The sequence below is a fragment of the Lutzomyia longipalpis genome, chromosome 1 (genome assembly GCF_024334085.1).
Source record: "Lutzomyia longipalpis isolate SR_M1_2022 chromosome 1, ASM2433408v1".
NCBI classification, from domain to species: domain Eukaryota; kingdom Metazoa; phylum Arthropoda; class Insecta; order Diptera; family Psychodidae; genus Lutzomyia; species Lutzomyia longipalpis.
In genome coordinates this window covers 15,334,346-15,357,528 of record NC_074707.1, presented here as the reverse complement: position 1 = coordinate 15,357,528, position 23,183 = coordinate 15,334,346, and the positions used below count along the sequence as shown (strand labels likewise).

General features: G+C 34.5%; 3 protein-coding genes across 11 annotated transcripts in view; 1 reads left to right on the top strand and 2 right to left on the bottom strand.

The window, feature by feature from the left end:
- The window catches only part of LOC129792850 (40S ribosomal protein S25), a 137,947-nt gene extending 133,833 nt beyond the window's left edge, over positions 1-4,114 (bottom strand). The window contains exon 1 of the mRNA XM_055832240.1: positions 4,110-4,114. Within this exon, the coding sequence (XP_055688215.1) occupies positions 4,110-4,112 (3 nt within the window). The 5' untranslated portion in view covers positions 4,113-4,114. The remainder of the gene's footprint in view (positions 1-4,109) is intronic.
- The window catches only part of LOC129791777 (peripheral plasma membrane protein CASK), a 251,442-nt gene that overhangs the window by 46,526 nt on the left and 181,733 nt on the right, over positions 1-23,183 (top strand). For all 9 annotated transcript variants that reach the window (XM_055830296.1, XM_055830268.1, XM_055830286.1 and 6 more), the window contains 5 exons: positions 1,570-1,745; positions 1,925-2,059; positions 2,183-2,330; positions 2,634-2,812; positions 5,151-5,318. In XM_055830296.1, the coding sequence (XP_055686271.1) occupies positions 1,570-1,745; positions 1,925-2,059; positions 2,183-2,330; positions 2,634-2,812; positions 5,151-5,318 (806 nt within the window). The remainder of the gene's footprint in view (positions 1-1,569; positions 1,746-1,924; positions 2,060-2,182; positions 2,331-2,633; positions 2,813-5,150; positions 5,319-23,183) is intronic.
- Positions 1-23,183, bottom strand: part of LOC129792167 (alkaline phosphatase-like) — a 531,254-nt gene that overhangs the window by 491,752 nt on the left and 16,319 nt on the right. The window lies entirely within an intron of this gene.

The following is a 23,183-nucleotide window of genomic DNA, read 5'->3' as shown; positions in this document are numbered from 1 at the left end:
AATGCTTTTGGAGGATAAATGGGACTGGAGGCCACACATTTTTTTGTCCACTCCGTTTGTCGGAGCCAGTGAATTTGTACGGAGGGGTGCCCCTTGAAAATTTTGCAGCCCCAAAATGAGATCACAGCATGGGGTGGTGCTGGGGTGGTAGTGGGAAAATTCCATTGTTTCACAATTCACTCTCTGGTCCAACTGCCGTGAATCGCATTTTGAAATCCCATTAAAGATCTGGGTCGCATGAGTTCGCCCTTGATGGATAATTTTGCTCTCTTATCTCAATAATCCACACCGAACATTTTGGTTCCCCCATCTCATTTCCATTTTCCCGTATATTTCAATATTTATTCATTCTATGAGATTTACCCTCATTTATTTCAGTTTCCATCACGACTTTTTTTTATCCCCAGCTAAAGGCATGTAATGAATCAAAAAATAATCTTGTTAAAATTTTCTCTTTTTTTCTGTTATCTCGTAAAGGGGAACATGGGATAAGGGATGTATTTTAAAATTGCTTTGGAATGTTCTGGGAAATATAGTTTGTAAAAGAAAGAATATCATATCGTATCGGGATTTTTTTTCCAAATAAGTGTGAATAATTATTTTTGAAGAAAGTTTTAGACTTTTTATAGTTGGTAAGGGATAGATAACTGAGTGGTTGTAGTCATAATCGATAATGAGTAGGCAGGTTTGATTCCCGCCGCTATCAATCTATTCTTCCCTTTAGTTAGAAAATTCCCAAAGTTCCTCTAAAAAATACTTTTTAACGCTTTTAACGTTATTTCCTAGAGGAATCCTAAACGTCTAGCTAGGTTAAGTAGCCTAGGATTTCTTTAAGCAATGTCCCTTGTTTTCCTTTCCTTCTATAGCCGAGAGGGTCTAACCGCCACTTATGACTTCTAATATCTAATTCACGTGGGTTCAATTCCCGTTATGGTCAACTTATTCTTTTTTACCCCTTGAAACTTTTTACTACCCTTTCTCCGTTTTTCTTCTCATTCCCTCTTCTCTCAGGGTCTCGGAGAGAAATAATTAAATAGATAGATACCGAAAGTCTTGCTAAGTAGCCCAGAATCTGAAGCTTCGGAAAATCCTCCGGAAGTGAAATGTTTACTTAGAATTATGAGATATCCAATTACTCATTAAATTATTAATTTTTCATATCAAAAATGCTTCTCAATTCAATCCTAATTGCTATATTATGTAATTATGTTGCATTTGCTTGAATTACACCTTTGTCTTGCACTTGTGATGCATAATTTTCTGCTTAATTATATTCAAGACAAGATATTGTATGCAATCAGTGATTTAAGATAATTCAATTTAATCCAAATTGCATGATTATTGCTCAGTTTGCTTTAAAGTTAAATGGAAATTTTGATGGAATTTCTGTGAGCTTTCCCAGATCTCTTTTCTTTGTTTTTTTTTGTAGTCTTTCTTTTCTTTAAAATAAATTTTAAACAATATCGTCAGGGATTGAAAGCTAATTAAAAATAAAAAAAAATTATGCTGAAAGTTGCTCTATCCATGTCTTCTCATAGCAACATATCCCCTTTTTGGTTTATTTAAAAGGACGTGTTGGGAGTCCACACTACATGGCACCGGAAGTCATTACGAGACGTACGTACGGGAAGGCGTGCGACGTATGGGGAGCTGGTGTTATGCTACACGTACTCCTATCAGGACGACTTCCGTTCCTGGGATCAGGACGGAGGATTCAAGATATTGTCTCTCGTGGTCGAATGACGGTTAGTTCTTCATTTAAATTAGTCATGAATTTTATATTTCCATTCATTGAAATGTTATGGAGAATATTTTACATATTCTTGTGGGTTGTAGATAGAAAAAAAAAAACAATTTTTCATATTTGCTTTCCCCTCCTTTTTGTGTGTCTTTTCCATGGAAATAAAACAATAATATGTGGCAGAACTATGTACAATTGGATGCACCAGAGTGGAAACATATTTCAGCACATGCCAAAGATTTAGTTATGAAAATGCTCGCACCACATCCTGGAAATAGACCATCCATAGCGGAAATATTGGAGCATCCATGGATAAGAGTAAGTTACATTACAATATGTGGTCCCATCCCCTCTTGAAAGCCCTGTATTGATTCCCCATCGAGACGTTTGATGGTAGTTGAGGTGAAATAATGAAAATATGGTATATATCTTGATTAATAGGATCGTGATAAGCTCCAACGACAGCATTTGGCTGATACAGTTGAGGAATTAAAACGCTTCAATGCACGTCGAAAATTGAAAGGTGCTGTTCAGGCTGTAGCTGGGGGCATTGCCATGGATCCACTTTGTGGTGCTGATGCTGATTCAAGTAATTATGAATTTATAAGTTATCCCACCACTCATATACTCCTCAATACGAGACTCCTCTTTATACCATTATCCACTCCTACGCATTGAGACTCCTTGGGAGGCGGAGATGAGATTTTAAGTGATAACGCCATATAACCATAATATTACTCGCAAGTGCACCGAAGAGTGCTATGTACAGTGCTATATACATATAAAATTATATATAAAACGCCCAACGTACAATCTAACTTTCACACTGACACCATTAATCCCTAATTTTCTTCATTTCTCCACCGTGTATCTGTGCTGTGTGACTTTGTAGTGGCTGTCGGAACGGCGTCAGAGTCATTAAATGAATGGGCGGACGAGGAGGCAGGATTGGAGGCTGTGCAAAAAGTGTTGGATTCTTTAGATGACATTCATGCACTACAGGATCTATTCGTTGATCCAGATGTATTGCGTGATATTTTACGAGATACACGACTTCACACTCTTCTGCAGGTATAAATCTCAAATTTATCAACTTTTTAAGGCTAAAATATCTATGTGGTAGCAAAAGCCCCACTTGAATACGAAATTCCCGTGGAAAATAAAGCACCAACATGTAATTTTCTTGCTTTTGCTCCTGAATAATTGATAAATTCTCATTTACACTTTCCACACCATTTCTGAAAGACGGGGAGGTCTAATTCCAAAATTGCTTCCCTTTGTCTGATTAAATGCAAATTGTGCAGATATTATCATTTTAAATGCTACAATATTAAGTTCAATATTAATACAGAATATACATAGCACGAAAGTTACAAATGATGTTATCTCACCTCAAAGGTTTTCCCCTGGTTCTCCTAATTGCAAAAGACAAATAATTTTCAAGACATTACAGAGATGTAAAGATTAAGAATTCTCTTCGTCACTTTTGCCAAGATTTAAAGCGAGTTTAAAGTGATTTTTTAAAGATTTGTTTTGAGTTCAAAGGTACTTTTTTTTTAAGTGTTTGAAAAAAGGAAAACAAAAAGATTCGATTTTGGTAAAAACAAGAATTCAATTTAATTTATTTATTTAGCCTTAAATTTGAATTTGAATGTGATGTTTAGAGCTTCTTTAATGATGATTAATTGTAGGGGAAGACTGCCTTATTCAGACCCCTTATAATTCTTCCGGAACATGGCGAAAGAATAAAGCGAGCTTCGGAATGTTTGGAATTTTTCAAAGCTATTAATTTTCTAATTTTGGGGTAGATTCTAATAAAAATCTTTTCTTTTCTTACAATTCGTCAGTAATAAGATTTTTGGTATTCCGGGAAAAATCTTATAGGATTTTGACATTTTGTTTCTACATTTAATCGTAATTTTGAAAGAAAATTATTTTTCGAGATCTCTTCAGAGATCTTTCTGACTATTTTTCTGAACAAAAAATTCTTTGTTTTTCTTTTCTAGAACGATAATAAACGATTTAAAAACACCCATCTGTCAAAATTTTACAGCAACTGTTCAGTTGTTAAAAAAGAAATTTTTTTTTTCAGAATCTACTTGTCTCATTTTTTTTAAATTGTTTAAGATCATTTAAAAAAAAACTTCAAGAAAGATCTTTTCATGATTTCTGAAAAATATCTGGAGCGGAAATTATTTTTTTAATAAATAAAAAAAACTTAAGGGGGGTCTCTTTGGAGAGCTGATGAAATTAAATATTTTTATTTTTTTGGGGTTTTTCTTAAACTTGGTTTTTTAATATTGGTTACATTTGTAGCCTAATTATTGAAGAGTAAGAAAATCATTTTCCGCCATCTTAAATGCGACGCCATCTTGAGATTTTTGTCAAAACACAAAGGTAGGTTTTTCTCAGGATCTACTGGTTGGATTTTGATGGGGTAAAAAGCAAATGAAAGAGGAAATACCAATGCAGATTTTGATGTAGCGAAATTTTGAATTTCCATTCTGGAGCAGAGAAAAGTGGGAAAATGTGACTTTTCTTCATCCATTTTTGACGTTTTCCCACTTTTCTCAGCCCCAGAATGGAAATTCAAAATTCTGGTACATCAAAATCTACATTGGTATTTCCTCTTTCATTTGCTTTTTATCCCATCAAAATCCATCCAGTAGATCCTGAGAAAAGCCTATCTTTGTGTTTTAGGACAGTTCTGTGAAAGAGACGGAAAATCACAAGATGGCGGCCCACCTAAGAGGGCGAAAAGTGATTTTCTTACACTTCAATAATTAGGCTTCAAATGTAACCAACATCGGAAGACCATGTTTTAGAAAAACCCCAAAAAAATAACAATATTAATAATGTGTAAATTCTAACATTTTTCGCAAGAGACCCCCCTTAATAACTGGGAATTCGACCTTAATCTTATTCTTTATTCCCTCTTCGTCGATATTTTCTTTTTAATCTTAATTGATTTTTCCGAAGATCTCATATGAATTGAAATTTCCCTTTTTTCTCAATTCAAGATTTCTGTAAAGTCCCGAATTAGTCAAGCTTCCCCTAATTTTCCTATGAGACAAATTAAAAAAAAAATCAAATGAAAATACTTGTGCAAAGAATATTTCTCTTTATTAGTTTCAATTAAGCTTAAATTGAGATTGAGGTGCACCTCTACGGAGATTTAATATGGATTAAGAGAAGATATTTTGGTGTGAAAATTTATGTACATAACACACATATCTAAATTGTTTAAGCTTTTGCTTTCCATGGGAGAGAGAGCTTCTACTATATATCATTCAATTATAATTTATGTGCTCAATATGTAAATTAATCCGTGAGCAATTTTCTCACTTTGCATGTTTTTCTTTTCTCTCTTGTCCGGTAATAACTTTTTATTCATCCCAATGTATTTTAGCTGTACGATCGTATCAGTTGCAACGTAATGTCACCATCACGTGCTCCTCCAGGGGATGGTGTGGCTCGGTGTCGAGATGCTGTCGAAGCGATTTCTCTCGCACATGCACACAAATATACCCGTGAAAAAGCGGAATTGCTGCAGTTACTCTCCCTTCCACATATTCAGGTGAGATTCCGTTTTTTTTTGCTACGAAAAACATTTTCCATCTTTTTCCCCATGTGTCCCCACTTTTTTTTTTACTCGCGCACAATTCTTTCCGCGGCAGTTTTCTCCAATGCCCTCGCTAAATTATTCCATGAGTTTTTATGATGCCAGATTGCAATTTTTCATTCCCTCTTTCCCTATACATTGCCCCGACTACCCTTATATGTGAGGGGTGTTGGAGAAGAGGGTTGATTCTGCAACATACTCTTGAGTGTACTGCATACATATATAATGGATGTGTATATATAGCAGAACAGAAGGATCATTAAGGAAGAAAATAGACATTCTGTCTAATCCTTTGCATTATAATGAAATTTGACGTGAAAATAGCATTTCTTGTGATGATTTTAGCGTCAGCTTTTTTTCCCCGCTCACACATAATACTATACAAGAATCGTCGTGGAGAATGGAAATAAAATATCAAAGCACAAGTATATATTTTACCGCATTCCTCCCCATTACTCCTCACCCGTAAATTAAGTAACATTATACATTTTGATCCATAAAATGGGAATTTTATGCGAATGAGAAAGAATAAAATGTGAGCTGTGTGTATCTCACTCACCATACCTCTTAATCCTATTTTAATTTATTGAATTTGTTCCATTTGCACTGTGCCCTACTCAGATTCCATTAGTGGTTGCAGCTTAACTTTTGGCATTTTACACAATTCATTGCCTTTTAAATGCTTCACTAGAGGGGTTTCACAACCCTGTGGAATTGTTGGACGGTTGGAAGGTTGTGTGAAAGCTCAAAATAAGGGCTAACCCGGCTTCACATGACTTGATTTATTGAAAGCCAAGCGAACTGATTTGTGAAAAGTGCAAGTATATGTATTTGTTCCATCATACCTGGAACATTGTTATTGAACCCCTATAGGTATATACCGACAGGCAGTGTAATAGAACGAAATTTGCGCGTTACGGTAGAAAAAGCTCTCTCTATGTTGACAACACGGTGTATTGGGCTGGAATGCACCTGAGAGCAAAGCGTCTGTTGACGCATCCCAAAGTACTCACAGCAAGGTTTCAATAATGAAAATTTCTCTTGTCGATTCAGTTCGAAATCTGTGCGATACTCCATTTAATTAGTTTTTTGAACCATGTAGAGCACTGACTCACAAAGAGTGCTTAATCAAAATAGGAACAGTGTAGTCTCATTTACATTTTACATTATTTTTAGTGGAAGTGCTTGTTTTTACATAAAAGTCAGAAATTTAAAAAAATGTTAAGTAAATATTTTTGTTTGGTAGGTTCCGTTTAGCTCAAAATTAGATTCTGGGTTTATAAAATGGTTGAGAAGTTTTGGGAAAAAAGATCTTGGATTTAATCACGCTGAAATACTAAAAATATGACTTCTGTAAAAGGTAGCTTCGAAATCGACGTGAAACTGGATTAAATCGTTTATCTATCTTTAATCGGATGGATTTATGGCTATTTTTTTTCAACTAACGATACGTTTATCGTAAAATCGTATCGTTTTTTCACACTAATAATGTTATTTTTAGTCTGAAAATAATTTACTTTGAACTACAAAGAAAAGCTTGAACTACCTGAATTTTTAGAATATTTGACAATTGAATTTCGCTCCAAAACTTCTGTTTCTCACTGTTTGGCGTGGTAAGAATTTTCTCCTTAACCCAAGAAGTGAGTGGGGAAATTTCTAGCAAATACCAAAACATTGCATATATTATTGAATGTGTACACATATAAAATGTAAAAATGCTTTAGGGGGAAAAGTCTCCCACTCTGCAGTGCGAACGATGTAGCAAAGCCATTTTATACTCAACAATAAGCGCTTCAGAAAGCACTCCATAGATGGCACTAATAGTTATTATGTATATATTATCAATTTTCCCCAATTTTGTGCTCTTCACACACTTCAATCTCATAAATTTCTTCCATGCAATTACAAGTGGGAAACTACACGAATAAAAACTACAGAAGATAGCAAAATTTTTTAAATTTATATTGAATTTTTTTTACACCCCATGGTGGAACTTGTTGAGCACTTCTACACGTTTTTCCGTTTCAAATAAATATTCCATACTCTCTCTTTTATTTTTCCAACTACATACAATCCATACGTATGAGTCGGGAGAAGGGCAAAAGGGAAAAGAATCATTAAACTTGGGGGGTTGAAAGAAGTTGGGGGATGGTGGTTATTAAATCTAGCTTAATTGACACATTTTCTCGTTGGAATTTCATAATTTTCACATAAAATTTGAGAATGGTTGTTGGGGGATGTGAAAAAGGGGATTGCAAAAATGGGCAATGGGAAAAGCAGAAATGTTCTACAATGATGCTTTTTTATGCGCAGTGTAACTGGGAAAATTTTGAATTTTGCTCAGGAAGTAGGGGTGTAAGCGCACGCATACTTTCATCATGGCGACACATGGTAACCCCTAGATAACCTAATAAAGCAAGCCCGGGAAGGGGGAAGGGATGAAATGGTGTGTGCTTGCTTTTGCAAAAAGCTCCAGCTTTGGATGCAGCTTGTGCTTGGCATTAGTACGGAAAAGGCTCGTAAGGTGTCAGCATCGAAGCAAGAGCGCGGTGTGTGATTTTCTCTGCAATTTCAATGCACAAAATAATTGTTTTTGTGTTTGTGTAGCATTAGTTCTGAGGGTATACTGCAGAGAACTTTTTTTTTTTGCAAAAAAAAAAGAACAAAGAACGTATTTTGTGAGTTGGATTTTTTTTGTCTCTTATTTTGTTGCTAAATGCACAATAAATAATCCTTTTGACTTTGACGCGAATGATTGGGATAAAAATTTTCATTTTATAACTGAAAGATAATATTCATTGTTAAATATTAATGTTTTTATATTAATTATTGACAAATTAATACAATTTGATTATACACATCGAATTAAAAGTCAGAGCATAATTAAATTAATATCATGTTACTACTAGAACATTTATCAATTAGCTGTGAGCATACAAAAGCAATATGTGATAGTTGTAATACAGCAAAATATCTCTTTAATTAAGTATTTTACTCATTTAACCATTTTATGGTGGTATTTTATCAATTAATTCATAAATGTACCAGCATTGTTGCATTTTTCCCGGTAAACAATATGTGATGCATCAAATCAGAACAAAGAACTCATCAACGTGAGGTGGCATATTGTGTATATATATCTATGTAATATTATGTACCTATATAGCTAGGGGGTGGTTGCTTTTATGATATGTAACAGGTGATTTGATTAGGTGATATTAAGACATAATTACGTGAGTTTTCTTTTGTATAAAAATCTTTTCAAAATCTCAGTAAAAAAAACTAAAAGCTGATTTTCAGAAAAATTTAAGAAATCCGAAGAATCTTTTTCTTTAAGCTAAAACAAAAAAAAACATCCATTTCTTTAAAAGTTTTCCATTGTTCAACTGACACAGAAGTTTGAAAAAGCATTTTTCATGCATAAAATTTATTACAACACACTCACTACAAAAAGTAAGGAGACATGGTTGAGATAAAAAAGTGCTTATTGTGCTTTTTCCCATAAGAAATAAAAGATAATCATATTTTGATGAGAAGATGGAAAAAGAAACGAAATAAACATATTTCCCATTATTTTTTCATTTCGTAAAATAGTTGCTTTTGTGCTCTCAATTTCTTTCCTTAAAATGTTTTTTTTTTCTTCCTTTTTTTGGCAAAGAACGGAAAGTTGTAAAAGTTGGCAAATATCCTTTAGCTACATAGAACACATATCTATAAGTATTATATGAAATTTTTCTCGCCCCATATTTCCTGAAGTTGTTTGTCTTCAATTCTAGTGTTCTATTAGAGAGTTTTTTTTGGTGTGCTTTGCAACTTACTTTTACCCCCAATTCCATACTTATTTACCCGGAAAATCATTCTGACGATTTAAGGAAAGCCGGTTCGTGTGTAAGAAATGTCCTGCGAATGCGCAAAAAAAGTGCTGTGTGTATGAATCATACGTTTTTATAATTTGAACAAATGGATTTTTTGTAGTGGTCGGACAAGCGTAAAATTGAATTTTATAGTTTGAATGAAAAGAAAATGCCAATAGGGTGAAACTTGTTATATTTTTTGAAGTGCATTTCGGGTAAAACCAATTCCTCAAAAGTTCCGTAATAAAGTTTCCATACCGCATAACTTTTTATTATATATGGGTTTCCAATGTTTGGTTATATAAATATTTTGCGTACTATATAACATATGGTATTTCTCAATTTATCGTCTAAAATACAAACCAGAAGCAATGTTTGAATATTACGCACATACATTGAGACAATTCTTCGTATAGTCTAGCTGGATAACGGCTGGAAAATATTTTAGATATTAAGGAAAATTTATGCAAAATCATATTTACGAATAACTAGAATCTGGGTTAAGCGAACAATTCGCAATAATTTCTAATTGATTTTTATTCGAGAATTTATGAATGGTCGAAATTTCATTTGTATATTTTTTATTAATACAAGAGAACGTATTCAACGCTTGTAGATTATGTACTAAAATTCTGTTCACTGCGGGAATTGGCGATATGGGATGAAAAAGACGTGTGACAGGGAGTGTGACAGTTTCGCGACACAATGATTCGACACCCTGTATAAAAACCGCGTGACAGAGACTAAGGCCATAGTTCAAAAATTCGAATTTTAATATTGCATAAAACCATTCAGAACTTAAAGAATTTCCTGAATACTTTAGGTTTAACTAAAACTAAATAAATATTCGAAAAAGAATTATTTTTTGTTTGGAAACACAAATAGTTGTAATAATCATTCTAAAATATTAATAGAACGGGTAAAAGAGTGAATTACAAACCCATCTCCTATACCCTTTGAACAAAATGCGTAAAAATTTAAACAAACGTTTAAAAAGAAAGCAATTTAAAGAAGGATAAGAGTTAAAGATAGCATAAGGTTTTCAAAAAATTCTCTCGAAAGTACTTTGAAAGGGAAAAATCTATGAATGAGAATGTTAGTCTTTTGATCTGAAGAATCTTCCATTTTATCAATCGTATTTTTCTTGATCTGAAATTTATAGATATTTTCTTGATCGTTTATCCGTTTCACTGATCCTTTTTCCTGATTGAAATGAAACGTTTTGTCTAACAAAATGGAACATTTTCCCGAGAAATAGAAAGCTTTTCTTTTTTTTATTGAAAGATGGGACCTTATTAAAAGTCGCTATCCTAGTTATTTATGAAGAGCAGAAATTCATAAAAAGGCTAAAAAATAGGAGTTTAAAAAAAACTCTTAAAGAAAAGCAAAGTATTATGGTGAAGATAAGAAAGGGTAATGGTTTAGTGTATCCATTAGTATATTAAGATACATTATTTATTCCTTTTAGTACGCAAGGTACGCAAAATAGGAAATTAACTGATGTTAATATTTCCTAACTAATGGGTGCCCTGCAATACCTACATATATATGACTTTCTTTTGAAATCAGAGAGTCTTTAAAGTCTCTTCGCCTTTCAAGACAGTCACCCTTCACCCTTTTTTACTACTACTATTCATTTCCTTTGAAATAAATTTTAATTATAAAATTTCCAAGAAGGTTTGGAAACTCCATATGAAATTGTTTTGTAATATACACAACTCAAATAAAAATGGTTGTGTGTAGTTCTTAAAAAAAAAGAGTATAAAGATTACGTTCTTAAAGAAAGAAAAAAAAATGTTTAAAACCATCTCAAAGAGCCTTTGAGTTGAATATTAAAGTATAATATGAATAAATGTTTTTTCTTTCCGTGTTGTGTGAAAATTTGGTTAAGCACTTGGTTTGAATAATGTAATTTTGAGTCAAAACCACTTCAACATGGGGTATGTCTATTCACTGGATGTGTCTTCACTAATTGCAAAGATTTCTCTGTTGAATTTCACACGGAAATGCTGGAAATTCCTACATTCACGGAAGTCTTTGCCACATCAAACGCCTTAGTTCTTGTATATTCTCAAATATAATTTTGCAGAAGGGGCCAGTCATTTCCATTGGTTTTCCAAAGAGAGAAATTTCTCTATGCCGGATATATGTTTGTTGTACGTTTGTACGTTTACTATATACGTACATATTATACATAGCATTTGCAGTGGTTATATGTGGAATTCCTTTTTTATACAACATTCTGGTAGCTTCATAGATAAATTCAAAGCTGTTTAATTTATACCTCCGGAACTTGATTTGGTTGAACTTAAATTTACTTTTAGATAGGCGCTAGTTAGACTTCATTGAAGTGTGAATTGAACTATCAATTTACGAAGGAAGAAAATTTAAAAAAAAAATTGTTATCCACATAGGCTGGTAGAAGTAAAGTCAACTAACAATAGGAAATAAATATTTTTGCACCAATATGCTAGAAGGTCCCATATGGCGAAATTTCTTCTATTTTCCACTCGATATGTTCTAAAGTGGAAAATGCTCCTTCCTGGCAGAGGCACATTACATTTTGCTATTTGAGTACGGAGAGAGTAAGAAAATACTGCAAAACATATTTACGAAACACTATAGACTTTCATTTAGTTGGAATGTAATGTACAACATATACAGCATAATATATGTTGGAACAGTCTGAAATGCCTGGACAACTCATTGTATTGTATTTAGAACTTATGTACACTCAGAATGGAGATCAAAAGCAATTTAATTGGTCTGGGAGTGAGTTAATTGCAAACACACTGATTTAAAGTGGTCATGATGAAGAGTAAATGCTTGAGTTGGTTATTTTCTCGAGAAATCATACGGTGAATTATACGGATGGTCTTTAGGTTTTCATTTGAAATTTATTATTTTGAGTAGTTTGGTGAATAATTCCTCAAAATTCTAAGCTCTTCCCAATTTAATTGTCAATGATTTTTGATTTACTTCCAATCTGTTTAGAGGATAAATTAAATCACAAAATAGAGGACTATTGAAGCTGCTTTAAAATATCCTAAAATGTCCAAAAATTTACTTTTTTGAAACATTTTTTTTTATTTCTTTCAAATAATTTTTCTTTAACTAATATTTTCCTTAATTTTTAAACATTTCTTATATGTTCATTTAGGTACCTATTTTCCAATTTTCTATGAGCCTAATTAGGCTGTCATTTACAACAGCTAGTTTTTTATGTGTCTAAAAAGAAACTAATTAAAAGAGACCTAATCAAAATCAAAATAAATTAAATTACCTGTTTAACATAAAGGTAAAGTTTTGATACAAATGTAGCTAAAATCAGTGTCATGTATACAATCGACAGATATTCAATTAATTTGCATATTGAACGTATCACATATTTAACCCAATCCAAACATATTTGCTATTGGTTTTAATTAAATAGATATGTTATAAAATTATTTTTTTTGGAGGATGAGTTTCCATTCATTAATTTGTTGCATTATTATATATTTTTAAAACATCAACCGACGATAAATTTTTTAAATTTTGTTACATTTTTTATGCAATTTATAAATCAATTAAGTCGTTGCATACTTGTTTAGCATAAAAAGTATGATTTTTTAAACAAATTTCCTGAAGCAATGAAAACACGTTTAATGTTTGATAGTTTGGTGCTTTGAAGGGATTCACTTTTTGCAACCACCACACATCCAACAAGTTGACTGTAACATTTCAAAGGGAATAAGTTAACAGAGGGAACTGAAAAAAAAAGAGAATCTCAGTGTTCTGTCTGACTAAACTAGGGCATCCAATTTTATATGTTTTTTCAATACTAAATTAATGTTATGCCCTTTTAATTTGTACTAAAGCTAGACACAGAAAATTCCTAAAAATAAATTTTTCTAGTTTCTAGAAAGAAATTAGCAGAAGAACAAGCTTAGAATGACATGATAAAAGGCTTCAAATGACTTTTCCCTTTTGAGAAATATACTAAATCTTATATTAAGAAAAATTGCCTGAAGCAACTAAGAATATATTCTGTGAAGTCATTTTCATAATTACAAGACTCACAGAAAGACTTTCTCAGGAAATTTATTCACAAGGAATACCAAGCAAAAGAAGAAGAAAAAAAAATCACATGCATCCCTTGAAGAATTTACATAAATGAAGTGAAGATGTTTCCCTTTCTTTTTCGCAATTGCAATGCGTTATTTTTTGTATGTATTTATTCAGATTTTCTCTATCTTTTAACTGTGTAAAGTAAATAAGTGAAAAATTTATCCTGCTTTATTGTTTAAAACTTTTACCGAGCTTAACATAAGGTTTTGTACGATTTATAGGTACATCCTACACTATTTACATTTTATTTTTGTTTCCTACTCTATCGTAGTTAATGAGGCAAAAAAATCAATTAAGTAGAGGACGAAGAAAAAGATTTATGGAGGTACGAAAAAAAAAACGTTTAGTCAAAAATTTAAAACTTTTTCTTGCAAGTATTTAATAAGAAAATTCTTAGAAAATAACTAAAAGCAGGATCCTTAAGAAAAAAAAATTACTTAAAATCAAAATCGTTTTTCCCTCTAGTTTATTGAAAGTCCTGCAATAATTCAAGAACGACTGGTCCGTAAAATTATTCAAAGATAGTTTTGTGGTTGTAGGAAACAAACCCACTTTCCGGGTTAAAGTTTTCACTGAAAAGGTCATGTATCCGCACTACAAGATACAAAATGTAGTTTTGGAAATTGAGAAACTTTAAGAAAGTTCACAAGATTTAGTTTATATATTTTATATTGAATTTCACAATCATTTGTTGTTTTGTTTGCCTTCGTGTTATTCATGCAGAATGAATAATAACATTAAAGAATATTTTCAATGTTGCCTGAAGGGGTTTTTTTTATTGAATTGTGTGCATTTTATTGTTTCTCGTAGAGTACAAATTTATTGATTCTATGAAAGTTTAGCGTTTAAAACAAATTGAAGTACGTGATCTGAAAGTTTTTCTTTAAATTCAATTATAGTTCAATTAAAAGCTCTATGTTTAAATTGCATTTACATTGTACTATTCTTAATAATTCTTGGGGTTCCAAAAAGAATTTTCTTATCATTTCCACACAGTCTAATTTCAGTTAGAAATGTTGAAGAATTTCAAGAATTTTAATACAGTGATTGCAGCTAATTGAAAATTTCGTGTAGAACTTCTGAAACTTCAGAAGCATTTTTGTCAAATTAAAAAAAAAAAACATCTTTTACGTTAATTGTGTAACTGTGTATAGTAATGAATTATTTCTATTTTTATTTTATCTCCCCAATATTATAATATTCTGTAAGCTCTCTCACTTTAATTAATTTTTTTTCTGTGTTTATTCAACGGAAGACACTGACGATCCAACTTATGAAAGTTTATCTCTTTGCAAATTATGTACATCAGTGTAAAATAATACAAAAGTGACACAAAATGAAAAGCTTAAACATGGTATGAAGAGACTGAAAGACTATATTCAAACACCACTGATTAATGTATAGTGGACTTGATTTCTTTTATCTCTTCCACGTTCTCTGTTGTAAATCCTTATAAAAGGACTCGAGGCTGTATTTTCAGGATGTGCAAGGGGATGTTGTCTACCTGCAGAAATGTAACATATATATAAAAGCTCTGGGGATTTTATATAAATATGCATGGACTTTTGAAATATCAAATTTTCAGTCGTATTATACATAAACTTTTAATGCAAGTATATAGTATGGAGTTTTGACAGAAAATATCATAGCTCCCTTTTTGCATCACAAAGTACATAAATGGAAATATTTAATATAGATTAAAAAGATATAATTGTGAAAAATCCCCAAAAGTACCCAATTTAGTCGTCTCAAATTTTATTTTTAATAAATAATTTGTGCATAATACAAACATATTTCTCCAGCATAAAGAGAATCATTAATATGAACTTCATTCACTTTTGTGGAGCTTATTTTTTAACGCGAATATTAAAATGAAACTTTGTGATAATGTTGAATAAAAAATTCACAAATAATACTTTTTTATTTTATCAATTTTTGTGGGAATTAAAGAAGATTATTTGATTAATTATTTAGGATTGAAAATCAATGTGAATAGCGTCAGTATTTTTTTATGTGGAATTAAAATGGGGATAGTGAGTGGTTTTGATTGTGATAAAAATCCTTTCTTTTCTTTTCTTACTATTCGTTAATTATAAGATTTTTAATATACTGGGAAAAATCTTATAGGATTTTTTACATTTTATTTCTATCTTTAATCTAGTTTTTGAAGGAAAATTACTTTTTTAGGCCTCTTCATAGATCTTTCTGACTTTTTCTGAACAAAAATTCTTCGTTTTTCTTTTCTAGAACGACAATAGAATGATTTTAAAATATTATCGGTAAAAATCTTATAAACATTTTTTTTTCAGTTAGTAGATAACAAAAGAATAGATTTTTACCAAAATCTACACCAGTATTCGAAAAATCTTTCCAATAATAGAAATAGAAGTTTAGGTCCTTATTACATTTCTAAGGGTTAAGAAGAACTGTCTGTGGTAATTAAAACTACTTACGTTTTCTTAACTTCTCTTCTATCTTTATATATTTCACTCTGCTTCTCTACACTTGTCTGTACACTTCAAGTTCTCCCGGCCAAGTGCCGCTCTAGTCCAGCTGTACCGCTTACCCTTCGCTCTCGCTCCCACACCTCTCCTTTTCTTCACGACGCTTCCTTGCCCTGGTGACTACTCCACCCTGGAACTCAGTTTTCCTCTTACGAGGTCGAGATGGTCCCGGTTGAGGATTATGAACTTTCCCAGGAGTAACATCTGCATCATCTGCATCTTTCTGCACTTTCTTGAGATGAGATACATTTCTCTCATATTGTACTCCGTCCGAATCCTCAATCACCACTGATGCTCCTGTCTTCCGTTTAACAATGTATTCTGTTGGACCAAACGGGGTTTGTAGCTTATTCCCAGGGAGCAAATTCTTCATTAATACCTTGTCCCCAACTACTATGTCTGACACCATTGCTCGTCTCTTCTCATCCTCACACGCTTTCCCCTTCTCTTTCAACAATTGATCACGATCCCTGTAGTCTGAAACAGGAGGAGCTGTTGCAATATCTCCCAAAGAGGGAATTTTGCTCCTTATAGTTTTACCGTAAAGAAGCTCGGTTGGGGTCTTCCCCGTAGTACTGTGCGGAGTCGTGTAGTACATAACCAGATAGTCATGTAAATCCCTCTTCCAGTTTCGGTCGAGACTATGGCTGATCCTTATCCTTTTCAACAAGGACCTATTCTGCCTCTCCACCTCACCATTTTGCTGAGGCCAATAGGGAATGGTGTGATTGAGGACAATTCCCTTGATCTTGCAATATTCGTGAAATTCAGCGCTTACAAACTGTTTAGCGTTATCCAACGTGATTGTGCGGGGATAGCCGAGCCTGGTGAATATTTTGTCAAGCCGAGCTACTGTATCTTTGGCGGTGATTCGGGGCATAATCTCGATTTCCTTGTACCTGCTGTAGTAATCTACTACAACGAGAATATGTTCCCCCGACGGTAGAGGCCCCAGAAAATCTATTGCCAAATCTATCCACGGTCCTTCTGGCAACCTCTTCCTCTGCATTGGTTCTGGGTGGCTTGGCACTTCAATCAAACGACATCCTTCACACTTCTTGACAATCTTGATGATTTCTGCATCCATGGAGGGCCACCACACTCTTTCTCGGAGGCGTTTCTTCATTGATGTTTCTCCAGGGTGCCCTTCATGTGCCAGCTCCATCATCCTTGTCCTCAAACATTTAGGAACTACAAATTTAGTTCCCCTCACCAATATCTCCCCTATCATTCCAAACTCTTGTCTGAAAGCTTGATATGGCTTCACCATATCACTCGTCCACTTTCCGGTCTCCAAAGCTTCCTTAACAGCTTGAATTTCGGGATCATTTTTGGATGCTTCAACCATCTCAGCGACATCAACTGCTGCAGACTCTAGTATAGGTAAAACCATACAAACTGTTTCAGCCTCGAATTCCGTACTTCCATTCATTACTGAAAGTCGTGAGAGTGGATCTGCAATATTGGTAGAACCCTTTTTGTAGATCACCTTGAAATGGAACGACTGAAGCCTGAGCAACCATCTCTCAATCCTTGCACATGTCTTAGAGGTGGGCTTGAAAATCAATTCCAGTGGCTTATGATCAGTGACAAGCTCAAATTTTCTTCCAATGAGGTATGTGTAGAATTTTTCCACTGACCAAACGAGAGCTAGAGCCTCCTTCTCCGTTTGGCAGTACTTGCGTTCAGTTTTGGAGAGACATTTACTCGCATAAGCAATGATTAGTGGTTTATCATCAGTGTCATCCTCGAATTGCAACAGAACTGCTCCCAACCCCACTGGAGATGCATCAGCTACCAAACGAGTGCGGCGATTATCATTAAAGAAACTCAATATCTGTGCATTACCAATCATGTTCTTCAGCTTATCAAATGCTTCCTGATGGATTTCCTTCCAAATAAAGGGGTCACTGCTGCACATCAATTGTCTGAGAGGAAATGTGGCCGTTGCACAATCAGGAAGAAATCTACTAACATACGTTATCAATCCGAGAAAACTGCGAACTTCTTCCTTTGTTTCAGGTGACCTAAACTTTTGTACTGCTTCCACTTTAGATTCCATCGGTCTGATGCCTTTCTCAGAAAGCACGTGTCCCAAAAACTGAATTTGAGAAACACGAAATATGCATTTCGATTGATTCAAGAGTACATCATTCTCTTTCAAAGTAGCCAATACTTTATTCAACGCCTTGTCATGATCCTCCAGAGAAACCCCGAAAACAATTATATCATCGATATAATTCATAGCATTGTGGCACCCGCACAAAATTTGCTCCATTACCTTCTGGAAAATTTCAGGGGCACAGGAAATTCCGAACATCAGTCGCTTATACCGAAACATTCCTTTGTGGGTTATAAAAGTCGTTATATGGCGAGAGCTTTCGTCCAATTCAATTTGATGAAAGGCGTTTTTGATGTCCAGGCGTGAAAAAAATTTCGCTGACTCCAATCGTGGCAAGAAGTCTTCCAACACGGGCATCAAGTGATTTTCACGCTTAATCGCTTTGTTTGCTTGTCGCATGTCCACACAGAGGCGGATATCTCCATTGTCCTTTGAGATCACCACAATTGGTGAAACCCAAGCGCTGTGTTCATTCACCGGTTCTATGATATCAGATCTTTCCAATTCCTCCAATTTTTCCTCAACTTTCTTCAAAAGCGCGATTGGAGGGCGACGAGCATGTTGAGTGACTGGTTGAACTGAATCATCAATTGGAATCACAAGTTTAATCCCTTTCATCTTAGGAAAAGGGGTGATTCTCTTCTCTTCCATTTGTCCGATGAAATGATCCTGAGTGCTGGGTAATCCCAAAATCAACACCCCCAACAACTTGGCTGTGTATCTCCCAAGCAAACAAAGTGAACCCCCTTTGATCACATAGAACGTTGCGGTTTTCAACAACTTATCATTCCCTTCAGCAATAGCTATCTCAGCCTTAAAAACCTTCAAAATCTGCAGTGGATCATTCTGCGCATATGCTCTCAAAATAGATCGAGCTTCCCCTTCAACCTCCTGAATAACCGCATCATTGTTCTTCATATACGTCCACGTTGCTTCATCAATAATATTTTGTGAAGACCCTGAGTCAATCAACATCTCAACGAGAACTCCTCCAACTCGACACCAAACACGCTCATCACCATCTCCGATATTGTAGATAAAACTCTCCAGTGGTTTTGCCTCACTGTCCGTCGCAACAGCATTTACCTTGCTTTTCTTTTCGGGAGGGGTGGTAGTCACCTGTGAATCATTGGATCGTTTCACCCCACGCTGCTGTTGTTGGCATTTTACGGCAAAATGACCACGCATCTTACACTTGAGGCAGGTTTTATCCTTCGCCGGACATTTGGGATCCCGAGCATAATGTCCTTTTCTACCACATCGGAAGCATTCCACATTAGTCATGGGTTTTGGATTATCAGGTTTGGCTTGTATCTGATTCACCTCAGTATTCAACTCAATCTTTGTGGCTGGTTGACCCATCTCCTTTGCCTGAGCCTTGATCATTTGAAAAATATTCACTTGATTGATCATGTTACCCACTGTCGGATTTTTCTTCTCCAGCAATTTTTCTCGCAGCTCTATAGAAGCTAATTGAATCACCTTGTCCATAATTGCTGTGTCTCTCGCTTCTTGCTCCGTTCTCCCAAATTGGCATTTCGAGGCATGTTGCTGGACACGCAGGACGAATTTTTCAAATGGCTCATCAACCTCAGGCTTCAATGCCCAAAAATCAAATCTTTCATAAGATTCATGGCGCTTGGGAGCAAAATATGCGTCCAACTTCTCAAGTGCAACCTTGTATGGATCAACTACTTCATCCTCATCTTCACCCACATCTTCTTCTACATCCGCCCCCGGGATGCTGTAAAAAACATCTTGCAATTCCAACCCTCCTTGAGACAAAAGCAGAGACTTCAGATTTGTTTTATTTGTTTCTTTAGAAATATTCGCAATGTGCAAAAATCCTCTCTTCCATTGTAGCCATTTCCGTCTACCCTCACTCGCCGATAGGGTAGCACATTTGAATGGTGGCAGGTTGTAAAACCTCTCCATTCTCACAATCAGGTATCGTTTCTCTCCGTATCTATAAGAAATCCGAGACATTTCTCTCAATTCAACCACAACTCTCTCTCTCATCATGACGCTATCAATCAATTCACATGCAAAATATTAAACAAAATATTATGCCACATAAAATCTTCAATTTCATATCATCAGTCTTATCCAGGTTCTTTTTATCTCTTCAACAAAAGAAAAAGAGAAAAAAAAACCATCCTACAATACCATCGATATTGTAGCGCATAAAATCAAATCCAGGTCTAACCGACCCTCCTACAATAGCTTTTCTATTGTAGCGCAATTCTCTAATCATTTTTATTCCAGGTCTCAAAGACCATCCTACAATAGCTTTTCTATTGTAGAGCAAAATCAAATCATTTTCATCAACATATTCCAAATTAATTCTCATATAAAACAAATCAGATACTTCCCATGGTTTATCACCATTTAAATTGCAATGTAATTCGCTTTATCGCTTTATCAAATCTTCTTTGTTTCATCAAAACCAGTTTCAACAAAATTCTCTCGGATGAAAAGAGAGCGAAAAAAAACTTTTATCTCAAATTAAATTCTCTCTGAGATACAACATATTACAACATTAATCTAAAGACACTCTCCTATGCTGATAGTTCCGTTATTCAATTTTTATATGATAATTATGAGCTTCACTTTTTATTAATAATAGATCTCAAAAACAGCGATAAAGGGACATATAAAAGCAAGAAAAAAAACCCGTATGATCAGCAGCCATATTGGAATTTTACTCAATGCAAAATTTCAAATTTTCTCTTAATGAAAAAAAACTCATTTTCCATGCACTTTTCCTTTTCCAACGAGGGTGATCCCATCCTCGTCGCCATTTGTGGTAATTAAAACTACTTACGTTTTCTTAACTTCTCTTCTATCTTTATATATTTCACTCTGCTTCTCTACACTTGTCTGTACACTTCAAGTTCTCCCGGCCAAGTGCCGCTCTAGTCCAGCTGTACCGCTTACCCTTCGCTCTCGCTCCCACACTGTCAATCATGAAAGTTTAATTGAAATTCAATCGAAGGGATATAAACACTTGTTTTGCAGTGGAAGGTGAAAAGGGATGGTGATTTGTATTGAGAATAGCAGAAGCTACACACGCACATCAATGTCAATACTACTTCTCATTTTCACTGCTTCCCCTTTTGGGATGTATTTTAGTACGAAACGAACTTCATATACAGGAAGTTGCAATAATTCCCACCACCAAGCTCACAATCATACACCCCGATGAACCTCTACTGCGTATGGAGCATGTTTTGCTACCTTCATGTGGATATAGGGGCGGGTTAAGGGGGTGGGTGTCTGTGGAGAAAAAGTAGCGACGTTTTGGTTATAATCGAGGAAAGTCCCTTTCCCTTTTCCAACATTTCAAACTCTTCCTGCCATGGCAATCTTCCGTCACTCCATGCTGATGGGTTCCTGCTCATGCCCTTCTCCATGCCACTGAGTCTTCATACCACTCCAAACCAATGCTATTGGCAGTAATTGACAGCGCGAGATCTCCTTTAAGGCGAGCACTCAATTGAAATAACATGTTCCGATTTTACTTTTTTTTCACCCCCTTACCCCCAATATCTGTGTACGAACTCATGTTCCAATATTTTTTTGAGCTTTTTACATCACTCACGTTAAAAATATACCTACCTACACGCAAAAAGTTTCCCAAAAGAGACTCATACAATCAATTGTATTCCATTTGCGTTCTATTGAATTTATACATCCCTTTATCGATATGGTATCTGGTATTTTTAATAAAAAAAAAAAGTTCTTTTTATGTAAATTGTTTTGAAGTAATTCTAACGCATTGTGTGCGTATTGTTGAATTTTTTGCCTTTGCGTGGAGACCCCCCTCAGCAGTAGTCTTATCACAGGAATTCCACAACAAAAATTCATTTTCATCTGTATGTGCTGGTATGACAGACAAATATATTCAGTGTGACGTATTTATCAAGGGGAAATAATAGGAAATAGCAACAACAAAAAATAATTCTTATCATTGACAGACGCGACTGATATTTAAAAGAATTCCTTTTCCTTTATTTTACTTATTGACATTGTGGCGAGTTTATTATTTTCAACTGTCTATAAACTAAGAAAAAAATTTAAATATGTAGGGGAACGTGGCCCAATTCGGACCGCCGCCCAATTGCAACCTCCCCTTTTTCTCGTAAATGACGAAATATTATAAAATTAGTTTCACTACATTATGAAGATATTATAGTAAGGTAATGTTAGCGCCTAAAATAATTTAGTTTGGTACACAACAGGACAAATTAAAAATCAAAATTCATTTTCAGCACTTGGCCGACATTTTCTGATTTTGGAAACTAAGTTGATATGAGTTTTTTTCCCACTATTATGTCTCATATTATGCCGCGTTTCTGTAGCTTAGAGGGTCTAGTTTATTACATACTTGATTTACAATTTTTTGAAAGATTTTAGGTATTTTAAGTAATTAAGTGAAAATGTAGTACATGCAAAATGTTCTAATTGCGACCTCCAAAATGTTCCAATTCGGACCGTCTATTTCCACCACTCACCACGGTAAAGCAGTCGCGCATGCGTGTAGTCGTGTGGCAGTGTCTTTCTCACACAGATCGGCCTGTGTTTTGATTCCAGGAAAATCATTATTTTTTTACGTTTCTTGTAAGTTTTTTCGCAGTGAAAATGTTCCTAAAGCCAAAGGGGAAAGCAGAAAGTGTAATTTACGCATTCCTCAAAAAAATTTTCGTGGATTTTCTGCGAATTACGTCAGTGAGTGCGCAATTGTCGGTGTGTGTGAAAGTGTGTGTAGTCACCTCAAGGGCGAAATGTCAAAACAAATGTGGGGAAAATTGAAAAAAAAATTCTTGATTTTCCGGCTTTTCCGTGTAATTCATGGCGTTTTTCCTATTTATAGTAGTGATAAAAGTGATCTACTAGTGAAAAACCCACAAATTACGGCAAAAACAGGGGGTCGCAATTGGAACACTCGGGGGGTCGCAATTAGAACACCGTGGTGAAAAAGTGAAATTTTAGCAACTTTTTTTAATTCGACTATTACTCAGAACAGGTAAGAGTTAGAATGTTTGCATATATAGAACAAAGTTAGCCTATTAAATGACCTTTCCAATGGTGCCAAACTTGGAAAGATTGAATTCATTTTAATATGACTTTTTTCAATCCTTCTGAAACAGAATTTAGGGGGTCGCAATTGGGCCACGTTCCCCTATTTATATAAAAATGTGTATAACAACAACCTTGATCTCTGAATGGA